We start from the raw sequence: 26,567 nt of genomic DNA, 5'->3' as shown, positions 1-26,567 counted from the left end.
TTATTGACATATTAGGGAGTTTTTACTACAACAATTTACAGCATACATCCTGTCTCCAACCCTGAAAGTGCTTCCTGTAACTATACCAGTAAAACCGATACCAAGGTCGTCAATTCGAAGTTCAGTTGAGGGTTTGAACCAGGAAATTGAGCGGATTGTGTTACGAACCGGGGTTGATGGTAGTTCAAATGAGAGGTGGGTTACACAAAATGTTGTTTCTGCATAAATAGTGAAGTTTAGGTGCGGTTTTAGGAGTGAGTTTCGGCAAATAACTCCTGAAGGTCACCGTGCCCCTTTGGCCGAAATATTACGATTTAATAAGTCGAGATCTGTTAACACGCAAACTCCTCAGGATTTCAGTCATTCTTCGGGTAAGGTTATTTTAAATATATTTTTCAGTAGTTCAAAAATGACGGTGAATTATAAATGTCCTTGTTCTAATTAATAAGGGTCATCTTCAAGAGACTCATTTTCCCCTACAATGTTCAGAGGGCAATCAGGCGATTCTGAAATGAGTGATGAAGGTCAATGTTAAAAAATAGCTAGTAGATTACCCTTGGTAGATAAAAATCCTGCATGATCGGATTGTTTCTTCCAATAATTCCAATTATGCTTTTATTTTGAAGTCAATATAACCACACTTAAACTGTGTTTTTTGGTTTATTCCAGTAAGTTTTATGGATTTTTATAATGATTATTAAAGGCGGAAGTAAGCCCTATTTTGATTTACCTTTCAGACTTTGAAGTTAAAAAAATCATCTTCTATTAATAGAATGTCTCTGATTTTTGACTTATGGGGATTTAAAATATTTGCAAACTACGGGTAGATTGAAAATCACAGACATTTTATGAGGACACGTTTCACAGAATACTATTATTTTGATTTCTTCTGATTATCTTATAATTTTTAACCAACAATTTTGGAACAACCTGTATATTCAAAAGCATGTATTCCAGATTGATTGGATTAGAGCAACCATGAAGGCACAACATTGGTAGATAGTATAATTTATTGTCTACCTGGGTTTGGTGAGACTCATCAACAAAAAATTACTTTTCATGTAATTTTTTTACCAATGTTGATCCTTAGAACAATAAAAAGGGTAAAACTGTCCTGTTATTTGATGCTAGCACCTTTTTTAAACAGGGGAAAGCCATGGTTCTAGCCCGGATAATGAAGCAAGTAAATTGGGCACGTCTCCACAGATTAACAGATTTTTAGCTCGCGAACCACCAGATGGCTGTGAAAAGGTAGTTATTATATTTTGTGTGTGTATTTATAATTTTTGTCAAAATATTTTCTATCATATTAAACCTTACAGTTTATGATTATATTTCAGGTTAGGCTCAAGTCATTGGACGAAAAACCGAAACTGTTAAACGTTGCAACGGAACACGCCCCACAACCTAGCACTTACAAATTTAAGCCGAGTTTAGGGTCAGCTTTCAAAATTTTGCAACCCGCGCTCAGTCCTAGCGAGGAGCAGATCGAACCGTCTGGTTTTCACGATTCTGACTTGAAGTAAGTAGATGACAATTCCAAAATAAAACTAAACGGATCATTGATAAATTTGGTAATACTCAACAATGAAAGGCAATTTCATGGGCTAGTATTAGTAAGTTTATTTTGATCTTATAAAAGTAGTACTTAATATTTGTGGGTTAAAAGTTGTGCAATTTACAATATGAAGTAATACAATAAAAGTAATTGCAACTGGTGGCTTCGTAAACCACCATTTCATTAATTATACATATTTTTTTTGGATCAATTTTCATCAATTTTGGCCTGCTGGACAGGTAAGGAAAGAATCCATTTAAATATTATTGTACATCAAAATGTGCAATATACCACCTAGAAGTATCTACATTTAGCTGAAATGTTTCATTGTGTTTCTATTCATATTATAAATAGTGCAACCTTAACATTTCAATGGAAGCTTCTTTGCAATGAAAAATATGTGTATAATACAATTTGATAGTTAGTGACTCTTATAAGTCTGAACGTGGTAACTATAGTTTTATGGGATTAATAAGGCTGGAGATGTTTGCAAGACTGGCAAGTATTTTTTTATTTAATTTTTATGTTATATTAAAAATTTTGGAAAACAAAAAAATGTGCCTTCTGAAAATGATGATTATATTATGCATTCGTTTCAGTTTTCGGCTAAATTGTGTGGTATTGCGCGGAGTGACTTTAGAGAATTAAGTATTATAGAAAAAAAACCATTTTCGAATTTGAAGAAAAATATTTATCAGGGTGTATAAAATGTGATGCCAGGTTTAGATGTATTGTCACGTATTAATTCGTGTAAAAACTTGAGGCAAACAGGGTGTATTTAAAACAGAACTATAACGTTTACAAATTTAAGTAGTTGACAATGTGTTCATAATGCTTATTCGACAAAAGCGTAGTGTGTAAATTTCTTCTTTTTGTATGCTTATATTAGCTGTAAATTAACTCTAGTGAAACTGCTGTATTCATTGCAGAGAAACTTCTGTCCTAACAAGTCTAAACGTTATTTCCAACAAAGAATTCAGTCACCTTTATTAGTTTGACGACAACATTTTTCTTCCATTTTCCTTGAAACGGGCTTCTTGACGTTCATATTACATTTTGAAATTTATGACTGATGTGTGGGATTACTTTAGTTTTTAAGGTGATGGTTTATCAGGAAGCTGTGATTTTTTTAATGTTACTGAACATTATTTAATTTGTGACGTTATTTTGAATTACGTTCAATTTTGCTGTATTTGACACGACCACATGGCATTGTTTACTTGGAATCTATGTGTGTGTTAAACGTTGAGCCAACATAATTGCATTTGAGTACCATTGTTAAATTTTGTAAAGTATTTTTAAAAGAATTGTATATGTTTTAAACATATCTAATAAAAAAATAAGACTGACTTTTCATCCTTTAAACCTTTTAGGTTGTAATAAATAACTTACTCTTTGAAGAAGGGTTTTCCTTACTTTGTTTAGGTAAGACTGTCAAAACATATTTCTCTTGTATATTTACTGAGCAACAAAACGCAAATATCAGACAGAAAAGTTTATTTCTATAGAGTTATGCGTAACAGCGCAAATTACAAAAATACAGGCTAGTGACTAGAAAACAAAAAATAACGTTTGTACAAAAAAAAAAACGCGCCACAGCAACCGATTACTTTTTAAGTACAATTTAAAAAGTAACTTGGCTACCTAAGAATATGGAGTAAACCCCCAACTACCCTTAGAAAATTAAGAGCGTACGATGGAAAGAAACAAGTCTCAGACAAAATACATTGATTCTATTGGAATTCCCTTATATGAATAAACTGTTTAAATTATAAAACGCAATTAAGTTTTAACTGGCAAAAACAATGCTAAAGGTAAAACGTTCAATGTAAATATACAGCGTAGAAAAATCACATCTTGTTAGATCTATATGTAAAATACAAGTTTTATACTTTATGTACAACTTATTGTTATTGCATTGTGTGCAAAACAGCAAACGGTTATTCAGCTATTTAAGGCCGTTTTAGACTATTCAATTGTTTATACAAGATTTTGAACTATTTTCTGTCTAAGGTAGATTGGCCCGAAAATTGACTAGGATTGAAAAATGGACGAGAATAGAAACGGTTCTATTTTTCAGCCAATTTCTAGGCCCGGCGCATATGAGTATGAGCATGGACCAACAGAAAACAAACAATTTTCTAATTTTCAATAAAATTCGGTTTCAAAAAAAAACCTAAAGTTTAGCACGTTGTGATAGGAGTACTGAAGCAAACAGGAGAATAGAGCGTTTGATTTAAATCATCCATGACTTTTGTTACCTAATTAAAAACCAATCCAAAAACAGGAACGTCATTACGAATGACACTAATGACATAAAGCAAGCATTTTTCTGTCTAATTGCATCCAATATAGGATCATATCTTGGCTGTAATGTAAAACAGTATACAATTTGATAGGAACCAAGATTTGCTGCAAGTTTGTTTCGGTCTATTGTTCCAAGATCTTGTATAAGAAATTGGATAGTCTAAAACGGCCTGCGTGAAACATCTAGACAATTATTGCCCATTTCAGTAGGTGATACATAAGTAATTTAATGACTGAAAATTGTTAGATCAGTCAAATCGCGTATTTTGGTCTAACAATAATTTCTGCAAATTTAATTGTCTGCTATTTTTAAACTTTAATTTTAAATGCTTACAAACCTTACATCTAATCTAAAGAAAAATCACATCTACAATGTAAAGCCAAACTCCGTTTAGTATAAGAGTATACCAGGAACAATAGAGAGAAAAAAATCATTTAGACAGAACTGTCAATGATAGTCAATCACAGACGTATGTGAGAATTGAATTATTGTCCATATGCATGTCTGAGAGCATATTGTACATACGGGATTAAGAAAAATAAACAAGATTACGAAGAAAAACTTTTGTAACGCTTTAAGGAACACAAATTGAAGCGACTGAAGACGATAACGACTTTTGCTAAGAGAAAATCAGTCAAATAAAAATCAGGTGATGTGTTCACCAATAACGATACTTTTTGATGCAGTTGTTGCCCAAATCGACCACTATCACGTGTCGATCGTTAGTAACAGCGCATCCGCCTGGTCTTTTCAATTTCGATTCGTAGGAATCGATGTACTGATTAACAGTTTTGTCGTTTGAACACAAAACTTGCAAGTAACTGCGCCCTTTTTGTTCTGTGCGACTGGCTACAATTCGACCTTCGGAATCTACTACAATGCCTCCATAACGTCCTTTTCCTAAAAAAAATCCTGGCCATAAGTGTTATTTACAGTATTTTCAGTTTACTTAGTTATTTTCTTTTTTATAACATCATTCATAAACACTATATCAAACTAGGAAATTTTTGTCTGCATACCTCTTCCTTCGTCGTAAATAACTTCCATAAAATCTCCTTTTGCCGAGAACATTTGCACTCTGGTGTCCGCCACAAATATTTCTCCTGTCGGTCCTACCGAGACTGAAGATATCAGAGAAAATGTGCCTTTTTTGCCCACCTGAAGCAATGAATTTATATTTCTACCAATTAAGTAATGTTTTTTAAGTTGTTTTCTGCTAGCCAACCAACCTGAAAGAGTATTTTGCCTTCTTCGTCAAACACAAACACGCAACTCATGCCGTTGTCCGCCACTAAAATGTGGCCGTAACTTCGGTCAACGGATACATCGATAGGCTCTTGGAACGCATTGTTGGTGAACGACTTTACCGTTTCTCCGTCCGTTGTTATTTCGGTTACGACTTTGGTTCGCCAATTAACTACCACCAGTCCGTTATTTGAGATCGCCAAACCTAAACAAGACCTTTTTTAATTACAAAAGAATGCAAAGGAAAATAACTTGGCAGCACCTGTGCAACTTCTCCCTAAAAGTCCTTCATTAGTTACGTGCTTAACGCATTCAAACTGTTCGTTCAGAACTTTTATCCTGGAATTACCCGTGTCTAAGACGTAAATAGTCTGGTCTTTCTCGTCTATGGCCACAGCTACAGGTTGATTAAATTCGTCCTAAAGTTTTAATGAATTATTACTCACATACTATTTGCGGTACAAAAACTTACTTTTCCACTTCCTCTTGTTCCGTACATGGCCACGGGATTGTTATGTTCCGAAACGTCAAAATATATGGGATTGTCCTTTATGGGTCGGTCGATAACGGATATTTTCACGCCATATCTGTAAGAAAAAACTGCATGAACAGATTTTAATTTTAAATGATCGGTTGAGCGGTTTAGTTGGAAAGAAAACACGTCCTGTCTGTTTTAGTTAGAAGCTCAGCGAACCTATGCTCTTTTTAAATTACAATCAGGTTTGTTTTTGTCTTGTTAGCTGTTAAGAGTTCAAAAACACCAAGTCACGCTTGGGTGGCCCTAAATGATATGGATGAGCAATGAACTTCTGTAATAGGCAAATTACTCAATAAAAGTTAAAGAACCGACGATTTTACATTAAGCCAAATAAAGTCATGTAATAACGTTCAAAACTTTCGGCTAGTTACTCCAATCTCGTAGAAATAGGTATATTTCAGCTTCAATCAATTACTATTTGAAACCTGTATGATGAAGCCTTTTCAGGTTGTTTTCAGATAGAGTCGACGTCATATTATGTTAGTGGCTTGTTGGAATATTGCAAAAGAACTAACTCTAAATAACAATAAAGAAATAAATATTCATAACATTATTAGGCGAAAAAAAACCAGTACTTTATTATGACATTGAAAATGTAGCTAAAGCTGATCGACTTGTGACTATTATTTCGTTATAATAATTCTTTAAGATATTTCGATTAAATGAGACTTACCTTCCGGCCTTTCTAGCTCTGAAATAAATCTTGTAAGTACCATCATCACAGTCTTGAATTCTTAGCGGAAATGTGGGTTCCGGCCCTTGTTCTGCGGTAACCTAAAACCATATAACCCACACTATAGACTATCATCATAATAAAAGAAATGTAACACCCAACAAATAAAACGCCTTTTACCGCGTTTCCTAACACGTTATATAGACATTTGCACTCAACAAATTAATCTCGTAAATTTAACGTAAAATAAAACTTCTTTTACTCGAACCCCGTTAGCTTGTTTATGGAGTAATTGTCCCATCTTAAACTACCATTATTTTAAACTTCTCTGACTGATTATTATTCACACGTACCGGTTGAATTTCAGCTTGAATGGGATCGCCGCCAGTCTTTCTCACGTTACCGTGGTAATCCACGGTGGTGAGCGTGATGCAGCTCTCAATTCCAGCTGTGATTTCCTCCTCGATTTGAGCAGTGCACAAACTGGGAAATGTGGTTGTTGTCCTTACTTTTCCTGTTTGTTAACAAAAATAGTTTACAACTGGCCAATAAAATAAAAGACTAAAAAGCCAACTTCTTACCCTTACCTAGAATTCCTAAATGTTGCTGGATTTGGTCCAAACTGTCATTCAGTGTAAAGTCACAAGTGAGAAATGCGTTTTCGCGCGGTTCGCCTAAACTGAAAGCGGTGTCTAATTTTTCGGTCAGAATCTCGATTTTCTGTGTGATGTTTCTCACTTCCACTTGATACTGAAGACCTTGGCACTCTTGCTCCACCTACAAATCAACCGTTTTAGATTAATCATCACCTCAAAGTGGTCGACAAACCTTATTTTTTTCATTCTCAATCAGACCGTGCTGCTCCTCCAAAATCCTTTTTTTCTCGTTACACATTTGATTCACTTGTTCAATCATCTCCTGCTTTCGCTTATCTATGGCCTGTTGAATTTGTTGAAATGTGGTTTCTATATGATCCAAACACTTGTCCTTTGCTGCGTTCAGCCTATTCAGTTCTGATGTTACACCTTCTTGTGCTTGTGTTAACTAACAGAAAAGAAAAATTATTGAAAATACTTCGAAAAATTGCAAAAATGCATGGTACTGACCTTCGATATACATTCATTGGCCTTATACAACAAAATTTCAGACATTCTTTTAATGGCTATGGAAAACGGTATGATGGTATGCTCGCAGCTGTTCGTGCTGTCATTGTGAGATCCTCCGGTGCACAAGGTGCAAAACACTGTATCACAGGTTTCACAAAAAAGAAGTTCTTGATTGATGTGAACCGAACATTTTGGTATAACCTAGAAAAATAGACAAAATATCAAAGACTAGTAACAATCTCCTTGATGGTTTATTTCATTCGTGAAGAAGAAGAGAATAAGAAAAGTTTAGACTAACAAAATTGTTACAAGGTACAGTAGCTCTTCCCTAATTATTGTTATGTCACATTCTTAATAATTAACTCTTCAGCTCTTTATGTATCCAAAAAGGGAGTTAAAGGTGTTTTAATGCCCGTACAAAACCCACTATTTTTAGAGATAGCGTTACCCTTTTGGAGACACAATTATACTTTCATCAACAATTCTGTAAGGTTCTAATAAAACCTACCTTTGCAAAAATAACACATTCTAAATTAAGAACAGCTCAACCAGAGACAAATCTCATTTCAAAATATTTGTCAGCACTTCACCTCGGTTTTTGTAGGCTTCAATTTGTTTGCTGGTTTGAACAAAAGCTGCACTCGGTTTGAAACCAATTTCGCACTGTCCAATGCAAATGGATTTAGATCATTTATTACATAAATTTTCTTTGTACAGAAATTGCTTAGGTTGGGTCTCAACCTCTCAGATAATCATTCATTGTTAAAGACGATGCCAACATAGTAAATCAGAAAGAAGATATACTGTTGTTAATAAATAAAATTTTATAAGGATTAACCATCCAATTTGTTCTCCAATTTGACCCAGTTCGTGATCTATGTCATTCTATATGTCCCTTTCAAGAAATACCTGCCCTCTTAACATGAGTAAAACTTTGTAGGAAAACATCTTAAAGCTAAAACTCATGGGAAAAACAAATGTTTTACCTACATATATCGAAATCGGGTTATTGAAATACAAAAACCCTGTAATACGTAATCTTTCACAAGTCTGAAACTAAATATCTACAAGATCGGTTCAAACATAATGACCTAGATGCATGACAACTGTTTAAATATTCGATATGATCTTATAATATCCAAATTTATCGTCTAAAGATGTGCTCAATCCGTTCTCAAACATTACCGGCGACAATCTATTGCGACATAAGTCTGAAATCGAGCTTCTCCTTATGCAGAGCGTGATTCTGCATAATCGCATTAACAGAATTTGTGCAATAAGATTATTCACCTAGACCTTACACTCGTTCCAACGTGAAATAGGACATAGAGACCGAAAGTAACAAACCACTCGCATATTCAAAGCGCAATTAAGATTTAATTCTACTCGAGTGTCATTTATCATTGGGTTAGTATACTGGTTTCAAGCAGTGTGTTAATGTGCTATTAAAATTGTCTAGGATTTTTATATGCAAGAAATATCTTAACTGTACTGAACTGTTAGTAGACCGGAATGTACCAGTGATTTTATAAACCGTTCAAATATCAGATTTAACATTTTGAAAAATAGTTATTTATACAGCAAGTGACTTCAACCTAATTAATTCACCACCACCATCAATGTTTGGAAATCAAATTTCACAGTAAAGCCAACGTTTCGCAAAGCTTATTTTTTCTTCATCAGGACAAGCTGTTATTTTTGCTTTTTTTGTAGTACTCAGGCACATTTGGAGACACACGGGGTTGTTACTTGTATGTTAGTTTAAGTTTTAAATTGTAAATAACGTGAAAGTTTGTATAATGTGTTTTACGTTTGTAAAAATAGTATAATCAACAACCCCGTGTATGTCTCCAAATGTTTTTTAGTACTACAAAAAAAGAGCACACGGAATCAAAAATAACAGCTTGCCCCAATGAAGCAAAAATAAACTTTGCGAAACGTTGGCTTTACTGTGAAGTTTGATTTCCAAACATTGATGATCCAACTCCCGAAACTTAACATCAACTAAATAATTTACCTCTCTTCTCTGTCTCGACATCAAATCCAGTAGCTGATTGACCAAGAAAGAGGGAGGTAGAGCACTAACTCCTCCTCTCGGTATGGTGATCAGCTCTCTGCAAATCGGACATCGAAATGATCCAGTGTCTCGAGTCTGTGAGGCTGCGATCCTCGTGAGGCAGTGTAGGCAAACGGTATGTGAGCACTGTAGCAGTTTTGGTGTGTGCTCGTTTCCATCGTACATGCCTGCAAAAAGAAAAAGCACCTCTGAAGTAAGTTTCATGGGACATAACAAGAAGAGGAAAATGTATAACAAATTGTCTGAATAATGAAACATACAGTAAAAAAAACAAATTGTTGTTTCCCAGTTCCCTGTAAGTTTTCCTCTTCTCTACTGGTATTAGATTATAAATTGTTAGGTGACAAAACATCTCTTAATCTTAAAATGGAAAGTGTGAGTTAAGTAATGATAAAACGCTCTTAGATTATGCAAGGTGATGAAAGAAAAATGGTGCTTGAAGAATAGTTTTGTTATATTTGTGCATTCGAGCGACACAACTTTAGTGGCCAACCACACCAAATATTTTAACTGTCTCGCACAACTACAAATGAATTAATGTTAATAGAAATGAGAGTGATGATGATTTTAACGCCTAAATACTATACGTCAAAATTTGGAAAGAAAAAACTAAAACGCACCGCTCCAAACGCTATCTGTAACAACAGAAACAAAAACACGTTAGCATTATCAACAAGCTTTCTTTACATAGCATTAACATAAATAAAGCAATATAGCTGAATTAAATAATTGACACTTAATGATTGAACCTTGAATAGAATGAGCACTGATACAAAAAATATTTAAAATGTAATGCAAACAGTTGTATATTCGAGTTTTCTAAGATATAATTGACTAACTAATAAGGTTGACCAAACAGTTATTATACAGAATGATCGTTTTCAGAATATGGGCACCAAATATCGGCACATCAATCAGTAGCACAAAACAAATTTCTTAAAACACGGTTTTTTGTTATTGATGTCCAAAATAATAAAATCTTAATGTTCAAACTTGTGAAACAGTCACCTTGTACAAAACATAGCGTTTTAATTTGGTTATGATTTATTATTGATGCTTATTCGTATGTGGTAATACAAATGGATGTATATCAATAAATGTCCGCGCTTATCCATAAAAAAGCCACTTAAATATTCTCATTAAACGTTTTGATAAATAAAACAATAAAGTTTATAGTTTGTGGTTTAATTTAGGTAACAGACACCAGGAAGTTTTGGTATTGTGTCTGAAAAACTAAAAAAAAGAAAAGGTTAAAGCATATAAACGACCCTAAATAATACTTTGAAAAGCCGGTATACTGGCCTTTTTAGTAAGTAGTTCTAATTTGTTTACAAAATGATATTAACATAACTGTAATTCTGGTTTAATTAAATAATATAGTATTAAGAATGTTTCACTTTAAATTAGATCCAGTTTTATCCGAGAACTTGTGGTAATGTTTGCAATTTGCCTTATCATTTTAATGCGAGTAGTGAAGTGGTGATAAACTATACATTTTTACGGGATGTAGGCCATAGGAAACATTGTTTGTGTTTTGTAATCTACTAAAATAGCTATCCTGGCCTACAGCTAGCTAGAGAGACCGATTTGAAACAATCTGGTGTTTTACCTTTCAACTCAAGCAATTAAAAGATAGGAATTTTTGTTACCTTTGGTCAAGTTGTAATATATTTTTCACCAAATGCAAGTCATAATGATTAAAATGTTTGTAAAAAAGTACTCAATTACCAACCGTTTGTTTGTTATTTGACCCAACCACTACACAAAAAAATGGACAATATAATCAATAGAAACTATAGGTCTTTTTTTGGAATATCTCACCATTCTTACACGTACAATGCAAAGCAAATTGTATTCCAGTTTTTAAATTCTTTATGTGAGTCATATTCAAATTTGTAATGAATAAACAAACCACTGTTTAGTTGCCAAAGTTCAATCTACTGATCTAAGCATGATAAATAATGCAACTTTATAACTCTAATTGACAAAACTAACACCACATGTGCAGCTCAATAAAATCAACAATACTTACATAAGCAAGTACCGCAAGTAAGAAAGCTTTCGTTGAAATCTTCATAATTGATGCTCACAGTCTCCACCAACGTTGAGTTCATACTGACCATTCTCTCCCCAAGTCTAGTCCTGGAAGTAAACGAAACATGTCAGTACTGGACATCAATGTAATATCCTACAAATAATGTTCTAAATATTTGAATAACGAAACTTCTGGTTTGGTAATACCAATACCCGAACTTATCTGAAAATAGCCCATATGCAAACCAGATTCGAGAGATATTTCACAGTCCCCAGAGCATGTAACTGGTCTAATAAACCCAATTTAGATCGTTAGCCGTTAATGTGAAATTTATAGTGTTTTGTTGTAAATTAAACATTGTTCAAACCGGTAGAACCACGTACCATGAAACACTCTGCATTGTGCATTGTTGGTTAATTGAATTTGGGTACCCAACAAAAGAAATATTTGTGTCACTACTTTGGCGTATTGGTTCAATTATGGATGAATGAATGTCGATGCGGAAAGTTTCTTCAGGTTCATAAATTAAAACATTATACAGTACCAGTATTATGTAAATTAATAGCGCGCTTTTAATTTTAATATAAAAACAAATAAATCGCTCATGTTTATTAAACAGGAGAGTGGGAACGTTCGCAAGGGAACCTTGTCGCTTTGGGTCTTTGTGTATGTATGTGAAACATGTAGAACTCCTTCAAAGTTCTCCCAGGTTAATTTACATATTGAATGCAGTATTTTACAGACGGTGCTTGCTTAACATTTCAACCAAAAGCTAAATATTTACAAGCTAAATGACGTATTCCTTTGTCAGTCGTTGCTTTATATTAACAGCAGGGGTCATGTTCGCAATTCGACGACTAACAGATGGTAACCTAGGGAAAAATAATATTTTTACTACATTTTTTACGCATTTGCTAATCGTTTATGAAGGACGTCCTTAAAAATTTTCAGACTGTATTTATAAAATGTTCTTTGAGGCAAAACATATGAACACCCGGAAAGAGATGGTCACCGGATCTAACCATTTCATCTTCTTTAGTTTCGCGTTCCACAAAAGCTTTCAACCACAACAAAATGCTGCCAGCAATATTCCAATTTCGTGCTGAACGACGATATCGGATTGTACAAATTTTCCACCTATTTCGGTTCCGTTTCTTTACAGATTGATTTTGACGGCGGCTAGATTGATCATTCGAGGAATATTCAACAACTGTTATTTTATAACAGTGCATTTTATTAGTACTATCAGTCAAATCTGGAATGTCCTGGAGTAATAACTATTATTACCTACAAAGCTAATAACGTAGGCACCATAATGGGCTACAACACTAAAAAAACAACAGGAACCCGAAAAGCCATTGCAAGCCCACCTTTGTCATTCCGAGATAAATATTTAACATATTCACGAAATATGAGGATTATTATTCTTTCCTGTTGGTAGAAAGATAAATTTCAAATTTACTTTATTACAACACACACGGAATGAAGCTCTCTACAATTTTATTGTGTCACAGTGTAGGTTGTAAGCATATGTTTTACTATAAAACATCCACAACAAAAAGGTAATATAGTGTTGCAAGATGGTGATTCCGTTAGATAAGGTTCCCACAAAACCAACCCAGATATTCAGAGAATAATAAAAAGTTTAAACAATGCTTTGTTTGACTCTGTAATCTCATGAGAATCTTTAGGACCCAATTGTAGGAGCATAGTTGACCCACTAGAGTGATTACACTCAACCCGTTAAATAATTGTCTAGAAATTAAATTAGGTTTAATAAGTACCAGCAGAAAAATCTTTAATTCAGACAACCGCCCGCATAAATTAAGGATTTTTATTGCAGGAGGAAAAAGCCACAACACAAACAAATTATGATTTACGACATGAATGCATTGCACTCTGCTAATTTCAACGAGCGCTTTGAACCTAATTTTAAATTACTCAATTTCCAGATAAATTGGTACTTGTTCCTTCGAGCCGGATTAAAAATAACCCCAACGATCTACTTGCTCTTCGAGTTTTGTACTTTTTTTGGTGTCTATTTCCATAAGACCTGCTCGTTTATAAATTAAAAGCTGCCTATTCCGGACACAGCTGTCGGGTGTATTTTCGTGCAAACATGTGCATGAACGCCCTGTATAGGGGACCAACGGCTCGACTCACCTGTTTCAAATTGAGTACAGTGTATAATAAAACTCAGTCCATTAAATAAACAGTGAAGTAAAACTAAAACTTCAATAACAGTCATATCAAGATATTTTTATAATTTCGGTATTTATTTTTACAACTGGAATTCATCAAGATTAACAGTAAGGAAATATAAATTTTGCGATGTAGTAATATTAGTGCAAAACTAATAATTAAAAAGCACGCAAATCCGTAAATATTTATAACGTATTATTCTTTAAACCTACGCTACACATTTAACAGTTTGAAAAAGCTGGAATTTTAGCAGAAATCACTTTGTATGTTTTTATGTGCGCTTTAAATTAGCCTCTTTAATACTTTTTATAATTTTTAAAAAGGGGGTATTTCAAAACATAATTTAATATTTAAATTCCAATTCTAACACTCCTACTTACGTATATTTGTGCTTGAATCAATTCATGAACCGTATTTACTCTAAGACAACGTTCAAATCATGTATGTTTTGATTGAGAATGATTTATACCGCGAGGCATATGGAAAAACAGAACTGCAACATTATCTTTTATTTGCCAAAAACTCTGGTATCCAAATTTAATTTTCGAATTTGTCTGCAACAATGTCAATAAAGCCACAACTTAGATGTAAATAAGGTGAACGTCGCAATTTGATTAGATGCAATATTTGAATTGGCGTTAACAATGAAAAAATCCGACTTGGGTGAATAATTTCATGTAAATAGTTGGCAGATAAGTGTAATTTCCAAATACGGAATTATCTGCTAAATTGAATTAGTTAGAGAAATTACTTGTCTACCTTTAAATCAGCATGTTAAGTTTTGTATGAGGAAGCAAAATATTGATTTTAATCAGTTTGAGGTAAAGGATACATCTTAAATAAATAAAAAAAAACACATATTTCTTAACTGGATTCTAGGTAGGTTAGATGTACTAAACGATTCACAATCGTTCCTTATCAAAATCAACTCCTGTAGAACAGTATTTAATCCATAACCAAGCAAAAGGTAATAAATCTGCATAACAAATTAATTTCTCTGGTGACAAATTATAGCCGAAATTGCGCACACAAATACGATTTCCACATTCTAATTTAACGTAACTGTAAGGACAACCATAAAAAATGTGCGACTGTATGTTTAGGAACGTTACGAATTCCAAAACTTAATTAGTGCTAAAATTTCTGAACAACAAGCAGTCTGCGTTATCGCCAGGTGTCATAACCGTTTGAATAATTCATATTTGCTAATTACAGGCCGCGGTTCGTCACTAGAATTAATTAGATTTCTTGTCCCCATATAGACGAATCAAATTTTCTATTGTGTTCGATCATTCGTTATAAATTGCTGTCAAAAGTTGATTGTTTCTTTTTAATCAAGTACAGGGAATTGCTTCAGAATAATTGAATGAAAATAAAAGACTTTGAGATGAGTATTAAACGGCCAATGATGAAAAATGATTGATCCAGGCTGAAAGGAAGTGATTTGGCAAGGAAATGAACTGAATCATTACTCTTGCGGTTAATGAGTTGAGCAAAATGTATAAAAATTGTATTAGTAATGACTAGTGACACAGAAAAATCTTTGCAAGAGAATTTCCAACTTATTTCGTGGTAGGAATTTTTCCAGGGGAAAAGCTCAAAATGAATCAGAGGTTTGGATAAATAGGAGGGTTTTATGCTACTTGAAGAATTTAATTTCTAGCACAGAAATGTTTGTACTGTAATAATTAAAATACAAACACTTAAGAAATTTATGGAATTCAGGGAACGCCAAAGGTTCGTCAACCCAATATAAATCGGTGCCGTCTGGCTATGCGAGTGGTTTACAGGTGGTTGCTCAGACTTCTCGCGATTTTCAAAAGGTTATCGCCTCTTCTCTGTGGGTTTGCGACCTCCAGGCACCGTACAGCACTCGTACGACTTATTTATATCGACACACATATCATTATTTACAAGATACATGCAAAAGCTCTTTCCGACAATCTGCAAATTGTTGCGGAATTGTATCGAGGCTACGTTGCTCCAGCGTTTACATGTCGACAAGTTCCTGACAGGAGACCTCGTCCTGACTAGAATACATTTTAAAATAAATCAGAATTCTGACATGTCGTTATTTAAAAGCAAAAATTAAATTGAAATAATCAGTTACTAGCTAATTGTGTGTCTATGGTAAGTCTACATTTCCGTAAATCTCAGCACAGAAAGTAGTTTCTGATTAGTCACAAAAAGCAGCTTTCAACTTGCTGCTTTTTAATCTCAAAAAACGCCCAACTCTAAAATTGGTTAGTAAACATCCTTAAACATGTTATTAAAGTCATTACAATCAAAGTAATGGTTTCTTAGTTGTTACTAAACTGAAGACACTTCTAAAAATACATGAAAAATTTATGAGACCTATAGTGTCAGCTATAAATTGACTGCCAGAAAGATTTTAAAACCATTTAACTAACGCATCAACAAAACTAAAAATTGTAACTCATTTGATGTTCATTTTTAATTTTGTTTAGATTTCAAAAAATGTTAACATATCCGAATTAAAAAATATGGATAGTGGATTTTAAGATCTTGTTATTGGCTCTCTGAACAGCTCTTCTTCCTATTTATTAGGACAACAAGTTGTCTGAAATAATAGGTTAATTAGCAGCCATAAAATTTGTTTATATCAGGATAGGGGACTATACAGTAACAGTTTGTTGACTTAGGATTTACGACTACAGGTATCAAAGTAGCGGAAGTATCTTATTTCACCTGAACTCAGTGTTTTTACAATAGAGGTATAATAATAGCGGGGTCAAGTTAAAGATTCATAATATGAACGCAATGTACGATTACTTATTCGTGGTAAATATTGTTGTTGCATAATTATTAGTATAACCATATTTGTATCAAAATAGTATTAAAAAAATTAGTTACTTAATTTACATACTACATAAAGGTACGATAGTAAAATGAAAAAAAGGTAGTTTGTATTTCACTTCATGGTTACTTATTGATAATGAGTGTTAAGGAAAATTTTGTAGTATAAAACTAACAGTCTCCTAGAAAATTCAGTACTTTGACCTCGCACATTTTTAATATTACTGTAATTAAACCGGAAAATCCCACGTTTTAAACATTGAAACCAAAATCAAAAATACAAAAGTTTACTTTCAAATTTGCGTTTTGGCAAAATAATAAGCCTCTAGGATTAGCGTTTATTTGTTGTCTTAAGTGAGATCAAACAAATTAGGAGAAATTATGCGGTTGCCTTTGAAGGTGTTTGTTTAATTTCCCTCACCGAGAGTACTGTTTGTGCGAGTAATATCATTATTAGAACAGAAAAATTACTGAGAAGATTAGTGCGTTAGTGCGAATAATGACTTGTGGAAATAAACACCAATTTATTTCCGAACTAAAAACATAAATTTCCCACTTTTGTACAGTTTGATAGAAAGCAGGGCATAAATCGTCGCCTTTTGTACTTTTTGATTTTCTATTCGGTCCATTGCACGCTGTGGCGACTTCGTGACTTGCTCGGCAATGTCATAGGTCAGTGAGCTTAAATATCAAAGCAGAATCGCAGATTTGCCACAGTGCTATTTTCCTCGTAAAGACCAGAATTTTTAATTCTCTTTTGAAAACTGTGTATACTGATGGTGAAAGCAAAATGGTATTCCAGTAGTGATGGGGTGAAATAGAGAAGTGAACTAAACAAACAAAACTAAAAAATCCTTAACAAACCTGCAACCGAATTGAAGTCTCTTTGTGGCAACTGTAGCTTGTAAGTAAATTGCGATCAGTATCAAACATTAAACAATTTAATGAGGCTTTCTAAGCGACGCTAAATTACTCCCATAACAACTGTAATGACTATTAATACCGCCGTTCACTTATTTTGAGAGTACCTAGGTCAAAAAAAAGAGTAAATCGATATGATTAAATGACATTGTTAATGTGATACGTTCTAATGGTTGTGACAGTAATTCAGTCAAATCTCTTAATAAAGCAAATACTCAATTTTAACAAAAAATAACCATCCATCCATCCATCTAATTAGTTACAATGACGATACAAAGTAAATTTATTGTGGGAAAGTGTCGTTCAAAGCTCTTTTAAAGGAATAACGATTTTTAGTATAGCTTGTTATTTATAGGAGCAACTGTAAACTCTGCATTTAATTGGCATCAATTTAAAAAGTGGCATGACTAAGCTAGTAAAATAAATCCGGTTCAATCAGATGCAATTGTAATTATTACATCACTTAAAATTCAACTAGTGTTAGAGGAAAAGGGCATTCTTCCCATACACAGAGTTGAAAAAATTTCCATTAGCCGCTATCTAGTTAATTAACCAAGCTTCTTAATAGTAATGCATATTTTAGCACCATGAACAACTTGTTCTGGCATTATAAACCTAATTTGAATTATTATCACTAATCCCAAACTAATTGGAATACAAACAGCAATCTGGTTTAACATTCTATGATTAACCTATCCAAAACATGTTACATAATTGGGTGGGGATAAATCCTTCCATATAGTTCAAAAGGAGGATTTGACCCATTACAAACTACACCCACTAATGTTTTCACAACCAACGAAACCACCCAACGCGCTTCAATTTGCATATAAGGTACTTTTAACATGACGCTTTTGAGAGCAATAGTAATTATAAAAGTGATCTCAGTACAATGTCTGCAACTTGTAAACAAAGCCGCACTTAGTATGCACTTATTTAATATGTTAATAATGTTATGCAGGTATGTGCTCAGGGTTTATGTAATTGCGTGTACTTGACAACGACGAGTGGGAGTAGAAGTCATCACAAAGGTAAATTTTCATGTCACAATCACATAACACTTACTATATAAGGGCAACTACCATGCTAACCAATTGTTGAAAAATCAGGGTATACCTGCTGACTACAGCGCTGTCAGTGGGTATGGTCCTAACTTTTTGAAGTGTTTGTACTAAAGTTTTCTATATTACCGGCTGTCATACATTTCGATACAGGGGAAGTTATAAAAAGGTATTGTTATTTTTAGAATATTACATACAGGGCGATTCTTAATCTATACGGATAAACTTAGCGAATGATACCTTATAAAAAAATAATGAGTAATCATGGAAAAAAGTTTAATAAAAGTATTTTACTTATGAAGATAATCGATAATACAGTGAATTTGCAATGCAATTCACAGTTATCGTAAAAATGTTTTTGCCCGGTTTAGGCCGTGCGAGTAGGTCTCATCGATTCAGCAATTTATAGAAAATGATGGAAATAACTTCGAACAGTTGGTATCAATCATATTAGTTAATAATGCACTTTCAATTATAATTTTGAATTCACGGTAATGTATTTTTTTTCAAATTTGTCTCTGTAAATAAAAAAACTTCACTTTTACTAAACTTTTTTCACATTATTAATCATTATTTTTCATAAGGTATCATACCCTAAATTTAGGCGTATAGGTTAAAAGAATCACCCTTTATTATTAGATGCGTTTCAAACATAAGAAAGTCGGCTCATTTAACCACATGTGTTATAATGGGTCGATTATTCTTAATCGTTCCAATGAAAGTAAACTCCCCCTATATTGAAAACGCTTCTGCACACTCCACACTCAGCAAATTCTGGAAAATAATGTAGGTAAAGTTATACAAATCACCAAGAAATTTATATCTCACATTCTGAAAGTCGTATAAAATTTTTATTTTTGCTATTTATAAATAATATGGATACATACTAGGTACATTTGAACTTTGAAGAGGTGCTGTCAATAGCAAACTATCTGCATGATGTGAGCTTGTGTACTTTACAATAATAAGAAGACACTATAAACATACAATTATTAAACACGTCAAACTTTTAATAATATTTGCTTAGAAAGCTAGACGATAACTTAAAAGTTAGTAGGTAAATCGTTATTTATAATTCCTTTGTCCCTTACCCGCTACTTCTCTCGTCACTCAGTTAATAATATTAATTAAAAAATTAGTAATCAGCTATAATATATTTCTTATTAGTTTCATATGTAAAACTCTCTAAACTTTCTCTATTATTTTATTTAAAAAATACAAATGGAGTGATGTTCCTGATCGATACTTTTGCAAACAACTAGAATACAATGCAAAAAAAATGGAAATGAATGTCCCCAGCGAATTTGGGACGTTATGCTGATATAGCCTGTTAAGCCTCTATTCTTTCACATACCTTTTGAATTTTTGTTAATATGCATCTGTAAACTAAGATTTTTTTACACCTTTTGTGAAGGAAACAGAAAATTAATCATCCGGTATTGAATCTTATTGATATGAAAGTTAAATTCGCCGTAGACGAAAAATGGCTTACATGAATTGTAATTATTGTGTCCGTTAAAATCGACGGATGGATTGATGATTTCAGAAGAATCATTATTTATGCGAATGTTATTATAAGATTCTTCATTTGATCTATTCTCATCGTCATTTTTTAGGGTCGGAGATGAACTACTTGTTCCTAGAATAAAGAAAAACATGTAAGCACATTATTGTTATTACGTGTCCCAAATGAAACCCAATATTGATTAAAAAATATATTTGTGTACTTACTTACCCAGTATGGATGGTACTTTCAATCGGGGCAAAAATTTCGTGTGAATGGCCGTTGTTCGAAGCCCTCTTAGAGTACCAGGAACTTTGTCAAAATCGCTAAAGTGAACATCACAAACCCAGTAGGACTTGTAAATTTGGTCATTGCTTTTGATTTTGAGAATGGGATTTTGGACGCAATTGACCCATTTTTTAAAAAGTTCTTGATTTTTTTTCGGGAACGTATGACGTTTTGAGAAAACGTCCAAACACACCGGAACGACGCACTTTTTATAACGAACACGATAACACTCCATATTTATTTTACTTCTAAAACTCTGAACTTAACGAAATAATGAACAAAATTTAATTACTAAACTATTTAAATAAAAACAAAAAAACATAAATATATATAACAAATATGGAACAAATAAGTTTGCAAATTAAACGTGACACTTTTTCAAAATAATGGCAGCTCTAGTCAAAATACCAATTAACCAATTATTTTGTCTTACCTTCCTCCTAGATTTTTTGATATGATGGTGACATCTATTATTAGAATGCAAAACGTAGATTTTTATACAGCGCCAAATCCTTGCAGTGGGTATGGTCCTAACTAACAGGTTTGGTATATAGGAGTTTCACATATATTATAAGTGATATGTGGTCACAATTAAATTTATATCAGCCAGATGGACATTATGTCAGTTAATGCCGTTTTTGCATTTAATCCAATTAAAAATACTGCTTTTTAAACTAATCTGTTCGACCATTCAGATTATCTTGATAAATAAACTTGTATTAGGATTGGTAAACTGTGTCAGTGTTACCTATCAGCATTAGTTGTATAAAAATATAAGTGTAGGAATCCATTAGAGATTAAGTGCCCTAGGTCAATATTACCATTTAGAAAATATACAAGATAAACATCTTTAAATACGAAATAGTAATAGCAGGTTCTGCTCCTTTTTCTTTGCTCCCATAGGAATCACCAAATACTCCACCCTATTTGTACTGAAAATCATACTTCCCTTACCACTCATTGGTGTGTCTTTGTTAAATAAAAAAAAAGACAAACAAAGAAAACTGAAACATACCAACTGGTGCCGCTACTAAAACTAAAGGTGACCATGGTGTCCGGTCACCTTCAGTAAAATCATTGGTGGTAAAGACTTGCTGGTTCAATTTGCTTTGTTTGTGATATCATGCGTCTCTTAAATTGACAAACTTCAAAAAAATAGTGCCAGGATATGTGAACAAGCACAATATAATATCCCGGTGACGCATATTTCTGCTTATATCTGTTTTATCTCATGGAAATTAATGTAATCAAAAGAAGTAGAAATTATTATTATATTGGTATAAACTGTTAATTCTTGGTATTATTCTCCAGCTGAGTTTGAACACGTAAATACCTATATTATGGCTCCAAACCATTAATATCAGTTTGTAAGTTTCAGGCACAAAATCCATTAACTTGGTCTATTCTACATTACACGTATTTTAGTAAAAATAAAAATAATTTAAAAAAATAAGGTGAATACTCTTGATAACATCAACCTTTCCTGAAATATAATTTATTCTTCTGCTTGACAGTTTCTTATCTTGATAAACCTCAAGAGACATCCAAGAAAGCACCGTATGGATTTCTAATCAATTTAGTGTCTCCCCTCATTTAAACTCTGAACAAATAGATGGGCATCTCAAACCTTTCACAACCCAAATCATTTTTAATGAATGCCGCGCTTGACCACTACATTTTTTACATTCTAAGGTTTTGTAGCAACTTAGGTCAAGTATTTTCAAATTTATAGGCAAACTGCGAAATAAAAACAAACAAATAAAACGGAATTCATTGTGAAATCACTGTCAAGGACGCGTTAGTGATTAATGTTTTTTAGTACTGTTGGTAAAGGTATTTGACACCAAAACGCGCCCACGATTTTACTGAAATACAAACGTAAAAAAAATGTAGTATTCAAGAATTTCAAGGTAGAATATGTAACTAAATGAAACAATTAAGTAAAACGCAATAAAAGATGCACAAAGAAAAATGTTCATTGATGGATAAGTAAATTCCAAAGTACTTACTGAATAGCTAATCTAAGTCCATCCATGACCTGTTCAGCACTACCTCAAGCTAACAAGCTCCAGCATTCGTGATTAATGCTTAGAAGTGTCAATCCAGGAAAAAGTTACAAAAAAATATCAATCAAAATACCGAAAAACCATATGATTTTACAACTAAACGTAGATATTCAATAACTTATCGTAAATTCCGAAAGCGCGCTGCACTACGCACGTAGTCCAACAGACTCAAATCCGGACTGCTAGCTGGCTTGGCGGCGGTTAGTGGCCGGTTGTCAGCTGTTTTCAAACGGCTGGTGGCGGAAATAAATTTGCGCTGAACTAAAACGCGATAATGTCGCTATGTTGTCAGTATTTACTATACCAGTCTTTCAGATTTTGTTTTAAAAGCAACAACATACAGCTTACCAACTTAAAGGAAGATATTAACGCAAAAGATATTACAAAAATAAATAATCATCAAAGTGAAAGAAATTATCCCCCTCGAAATTGAGATGTAATGTGGCAACAAAGCAGGGATATTATCGCATCTACAAGGGGGCACTGCACATGGCCCGGTGGTTTTACTGTGTAATATGCATAAGTAGGAAAGAAAGACAAAGAACTTGAACTGTTAAACATGCAAATGCAACAGGAAATTAACCCTTCCAAAAGAAAAATATGTTACTCCCTTATTTATTCCAATTATTCCAACACATTTATCAGAATTGTTCAACTAATTCAGGAAGAGAAGTTTTTGCAACTGATTTAAAAGTGTAATTTGTGATATACTATAAACCTTCATCCCTTAACATATCTTTTAAATCTGGCTTTGTTAGAACATAAAACATGCAATATTTTAGGTACTAAAACGGAATTTATAATAGCTTTTGTTTGTTCTTTTTCTCAACGGTCAATGATATGCATACATAAGCCCAAATGTACCATTCACTTGAAAAGTTGATTAGGATTAAGAACCACACACACCTCTCTCTTTGTAAGTAATACCGATGTCATTTCCTTTCAATTTAATTCCTAGCTATTTAGAACATGTTCTAAACAGACTTCTAGAGGAGTTGCATTATTATGTAAAATGTCAAACGTTAACACACAAAGATATAAATATGATTTATATTTATTTCTTCAACAAGGCAAAGCAAAAGGTCTTGTTTTGGGGTCAAACCGCTAAGGCAAAAACACATCTCCTTGGACGACAATAAAACGTAAAGTTTTAAAGATCATCACTTGTTACATCAATAAATCTTATTATTGATCGCATATTGGAATTAACATATCGAAATGCGTATATCCACTCTGTTTAATTACAAACTTAAATATTAATCGTTGCTAGGTGGTTTTTGTCATACAAACACTATTGCAACACTTTAATTAGAAACTGAATAAAACCAAGTAAGGTAGTTGATTATTTATCATCTTATAAACATGGGAAATTACATTAACTGCATTTCACTGCAATGATCACAATCTTCTAACAATAATTACTCAGCATTATCCATCTTCATGTAAACGTCTTCCTTCAGGCATATACGGTAAGGAATGTTAAATATGTGAACGCATTAAGCATTCATACAAAGCCTTTGTATACGGTCTATTCAATGTTTAACAAAGATGCAAAGCCTTGTTAACCAAAAGTAAAAAACTCCTAGCGGTAAACATAATGAAATATTTTCCAAGATTGTTCACCAAAGGATTATGAAACATTATTATAACTTACTCTATAAACGTCAACCACTTGCCATATTTGCCCGCAGTATTATCCCTCGATTAGTGTTAAAACTTTTACTTTCTTATGGTATTTGTGTTAAGTAGCACTCCGTAGGCGAAGGCTCGACTGCATTCGGTCATTACTTGCAAGAGATAAAATAACAGCTTTATTGACTCTAAATTGACTCTGTAATAAATATTGCACCCATTTATCACCTTTAACGGCAACTGAATTGCAATAAAGTGTGCTGTCAGAATTTCCATTATAATTTTTTCATCAATTTAAATGCCGTAAAAACATATTATGTAGAAGTAGAATGTCGGTACATACCTGGTACCTCTATAAAATTGGGCATCAACAAGAAACGCCACCACTGAATACTACCAACTTGTCTTCTTCGTGAGTTTACCGAGTATGATGGCGCATATACGACACATAATGTCTTTGCTCCTGGTTAATAATGGGCTCCAAAACCACATAAGCAAATAAGGCTTCGAAAGGTAAACAATGCTCGTTTTAAAGACACGCTTCTTGGAAAACTGTACCTTTAAAACCTGTTAAGAGTCTACTTAACGCACCTGACTAGCGTTATAACGTCCTAATTGATTTGACGTTCACATCATTGTGTCTGTAATGGATTTAAAGATGACGTTCATGCTATGCCTACCTAATAATATTGATACTGCTAATGAATTTAGTTGAATCAGTATTTTAATTTTGGATAACCATAGAAATTTGAGTAATCATATCAACTATAATAAAATGTTTACAGGATTAGTATAACTGATATTAATGTATCATTTAGGTAGATCGTTTTCTAGAACTCACTGAAATACCTACTTTAAATTATTAAATATTAAAGTGGTCCGTCATGATTTGCACTTAATCTTATGTAACTCACCAGTCCTTTGTTCTGTTTAGTTAAATCAATACCCTTGGATTTGTAGGTATGCATTTCTTATTATCTGTTAAGTTTGGTAGATAATCTATTGTAAAATGTACTTAACAACAATCATTTTAGTTTATTTAAAATACCCCAATTTGACCAAATTAAAGTAAACGTCTTTAGTTTGTAGATTATTTTAATAACTTAACAATCGAATGGAATTTTGTAAATCAAGCATTTTAAAATGTACTAATATACTCACAAAGGACAGCAAAACAGTGACATATAGGACCGTCCACTTTACAGCACAAGAAAGAAATAAAATATTTCACACACTGTGACTAGAATACATTTCGATGCACAAAAAATTCCAATCTTAAGGTTCAAGACGCGATTTGCAGAAGAAACACCTGACCGAAACCCGCCAGAATACAAAACAGTCTGCCATAAAACGAAACTCACAATGAACTCCCCATAGTCATTCTGAGAAACTTCGATTCAGCTGTTCAATGTTTTTGTTTGAGGCGCAGTAGGTGGCCGCTTGAAGGAAATCAATACCGAGCGACCTCCGGTTTGTTTTGGCACGATTTGAGGGGGGAAGGAGTCTAACTTGGGGAATAAAACCCTTTTGGATTGATAATACCTGTCATTCACTGGGTTCTATAAACAGGAAATATATTCGATTTCTGAGCATCAACAAGTGATACAAAGTAAGAAGGGAAAAACGAACAATAGTATGTAATGCAAGAAAATCTTTTTGACTGAAAAATGCACATTAGGAATTGAATTTTTTTTAACAAGAAGAAATGAAATTTTGTATTTGCTTGCAGAGGATACATTGACTATTAACAGGTAGGAATTTGGTATGCAGACTACTAAACTGCATAATATTTAACCATTAATTGTGTAAAGTGAAGTGAAACAACTAAGAAAATACTATATCATCAGATGCTAGAGTATTTTTCGATTTTCCTGCCGTCATGGTGAATGTTATAATGAGGGTATTCGTTTTCACCCTCCATGGAGCCAGTAGAGTGAGTGTAACATCACAATATTCACAATTGCTTTGCTGGCTACACAGACTAACAAAATTAAAATGGATAAAAATTAAGTTCAAACTTCTTAGCTAGGAAACTGAAAAAGCTCATTATCAAAGGTAATTCAAAAATTTAGTTTCTCACAAAATACCTACTTAATAATTACTACATTATAACCACTGGGTTAGTTAACCACTCAATTGAACAAATTAAAGCAATCAATTTCCTGGTAATCAATAAATGACTGCATACTAATTTTTTTACCAGACTAATAATTATTACTGAACATTACAGAATTTTTTTACACAAATATCTTCAACTTTACAACGAATTCTAAATGACCCATAAAATAGAAATGCTTGCACTTACCATAAAAAATTGCTTTTGCCAAATTATGTTTAGCTCTAGATTCTGGACATCTTCAAAAAGTTTTTTACTTTTGTTTCTGTTGTTGCTGCTATATCATAAAAAAATAACATTTAAAAATGTTGTTGGTGGATTCGGTTATTATTTATGACACGAGGGCCAAGGGATGGAATTAAAACCATTAAAAACCTAAAAAAGTCAACCAAAACACTCAATACAAACAATATAAACAGT

At 33.1% G+C, this 26,567-nt stretch overlaps 2 protein-coding genes and 1 long non-coding RNA gene across 10 annotated transcripts in view; 1 reads left to right on the top strand and 2 right to left on the bottom strand.

Moving 5' to 3' along the window:
- The window catches only part of LOC145727690 (protein FAM117B-like), a 12,829-nt gene extending 1,594 nt beyond the window's left edge, over positions 1-11,235 (top strand). The window contains exons 5-9 of the mRNA XM_081977489.1: positions 42-195; positions 241-371; positions 1,148-1,251; positions 1,341-1,522; positions 10,391-11,235. Coding sequence (XP_081833615.1) covers positions 42-195; positions 241-371; positions 1,148-1,251; positions 1,341-1,522; positions 10,391-10,445 — 626 coding nt within the window. The 3' untranslated portion in view covers positions 10,446-11,235. The remainder of the gene's footprint in view (positions 1-41; positions 196-240; positions 372-1,147; positions 1,252-1,340; positions 1,523-10,390) is intronic.
- LOC145727684 (tripartite motif-containing protein 3-like) lies at positions 3,041-26,567 on the bottom strand. 8 transcript variants are annotated; one of them, XM_081977474.1, is made up of 14 exons: positions 26,337-26,567; positions 11,538-11,647; positions 10,126-10,140; positions 9,446-9,672; positions 7,429-7,629; positions 7,151-7,366; positions 6,904-7,099; positions 6,676-6,836; positions 6,323-6,423; positions 5,584-5,698; positions 5,374-5,530; positions 5,096-5,316; positions 4,886-5,024; positions 3,041-4,766 (listed from the first exon to the last, which is right to left on the bottom strand). In XM_081977474.1, the coding sequence occupies exons 2-14, from the start codon at positions 11,626-11,628 to the stop codon at positions 4,525-4,527; spliced, it is 2,082 nt and encodes a 693-aa protein (XP_081833600.1). In that variant the 5' UTR covers positions 11,629-11,647; positions 26,337-26,567; the 3' UTR covers positions 3,041-4,524. The 8 variants fall into 8 exon arrangements, with proteins under 8 accessions (XP_081833600.1, XP_081833595.1, XP_081833593.1 ...); XM_081977469.1 differs by lacking the exon at positions 26,337-26,567 and adding an exon at positions 25,193-25,383; XM_081977467.1 differs by lacking the exon at positions 26,337-26,567 and adding an exon at positions 22,343-22,601.
- On the bottom strand, positions 19,371-22,308 carry LOC145728331 (uncharacterized). The gene is made up of 2 exons (XR_014178053.1): positions 20,277-22,308; positions 19,371-20,180 (listed from the first exon to the last, which is right to left on the bottom strand). It is a non-coding gene; the product is annotated as an uncharacterized LOC145728331 (long non-coding RNA).

This window comes from Ips typographus, linkage group LG4 (assembly GCF_016097725.1).
Source record: "Ips typographus isolate SLU linkage group LG4, UJ_Ityp_2.0, whole genome shotgun sequence".
Classification (NCBI taxonomy): domain Eukaryota; kingdom Metazoa; phylum Arthropoda; class Insecta; order Coleoptera; family Curculionidae; genus Ips; species Ips typographus.
Note: the sequence above shows the minus strand (reverse complement) of the source record. Positions and strands in the feature narration are given on the sequence as shown.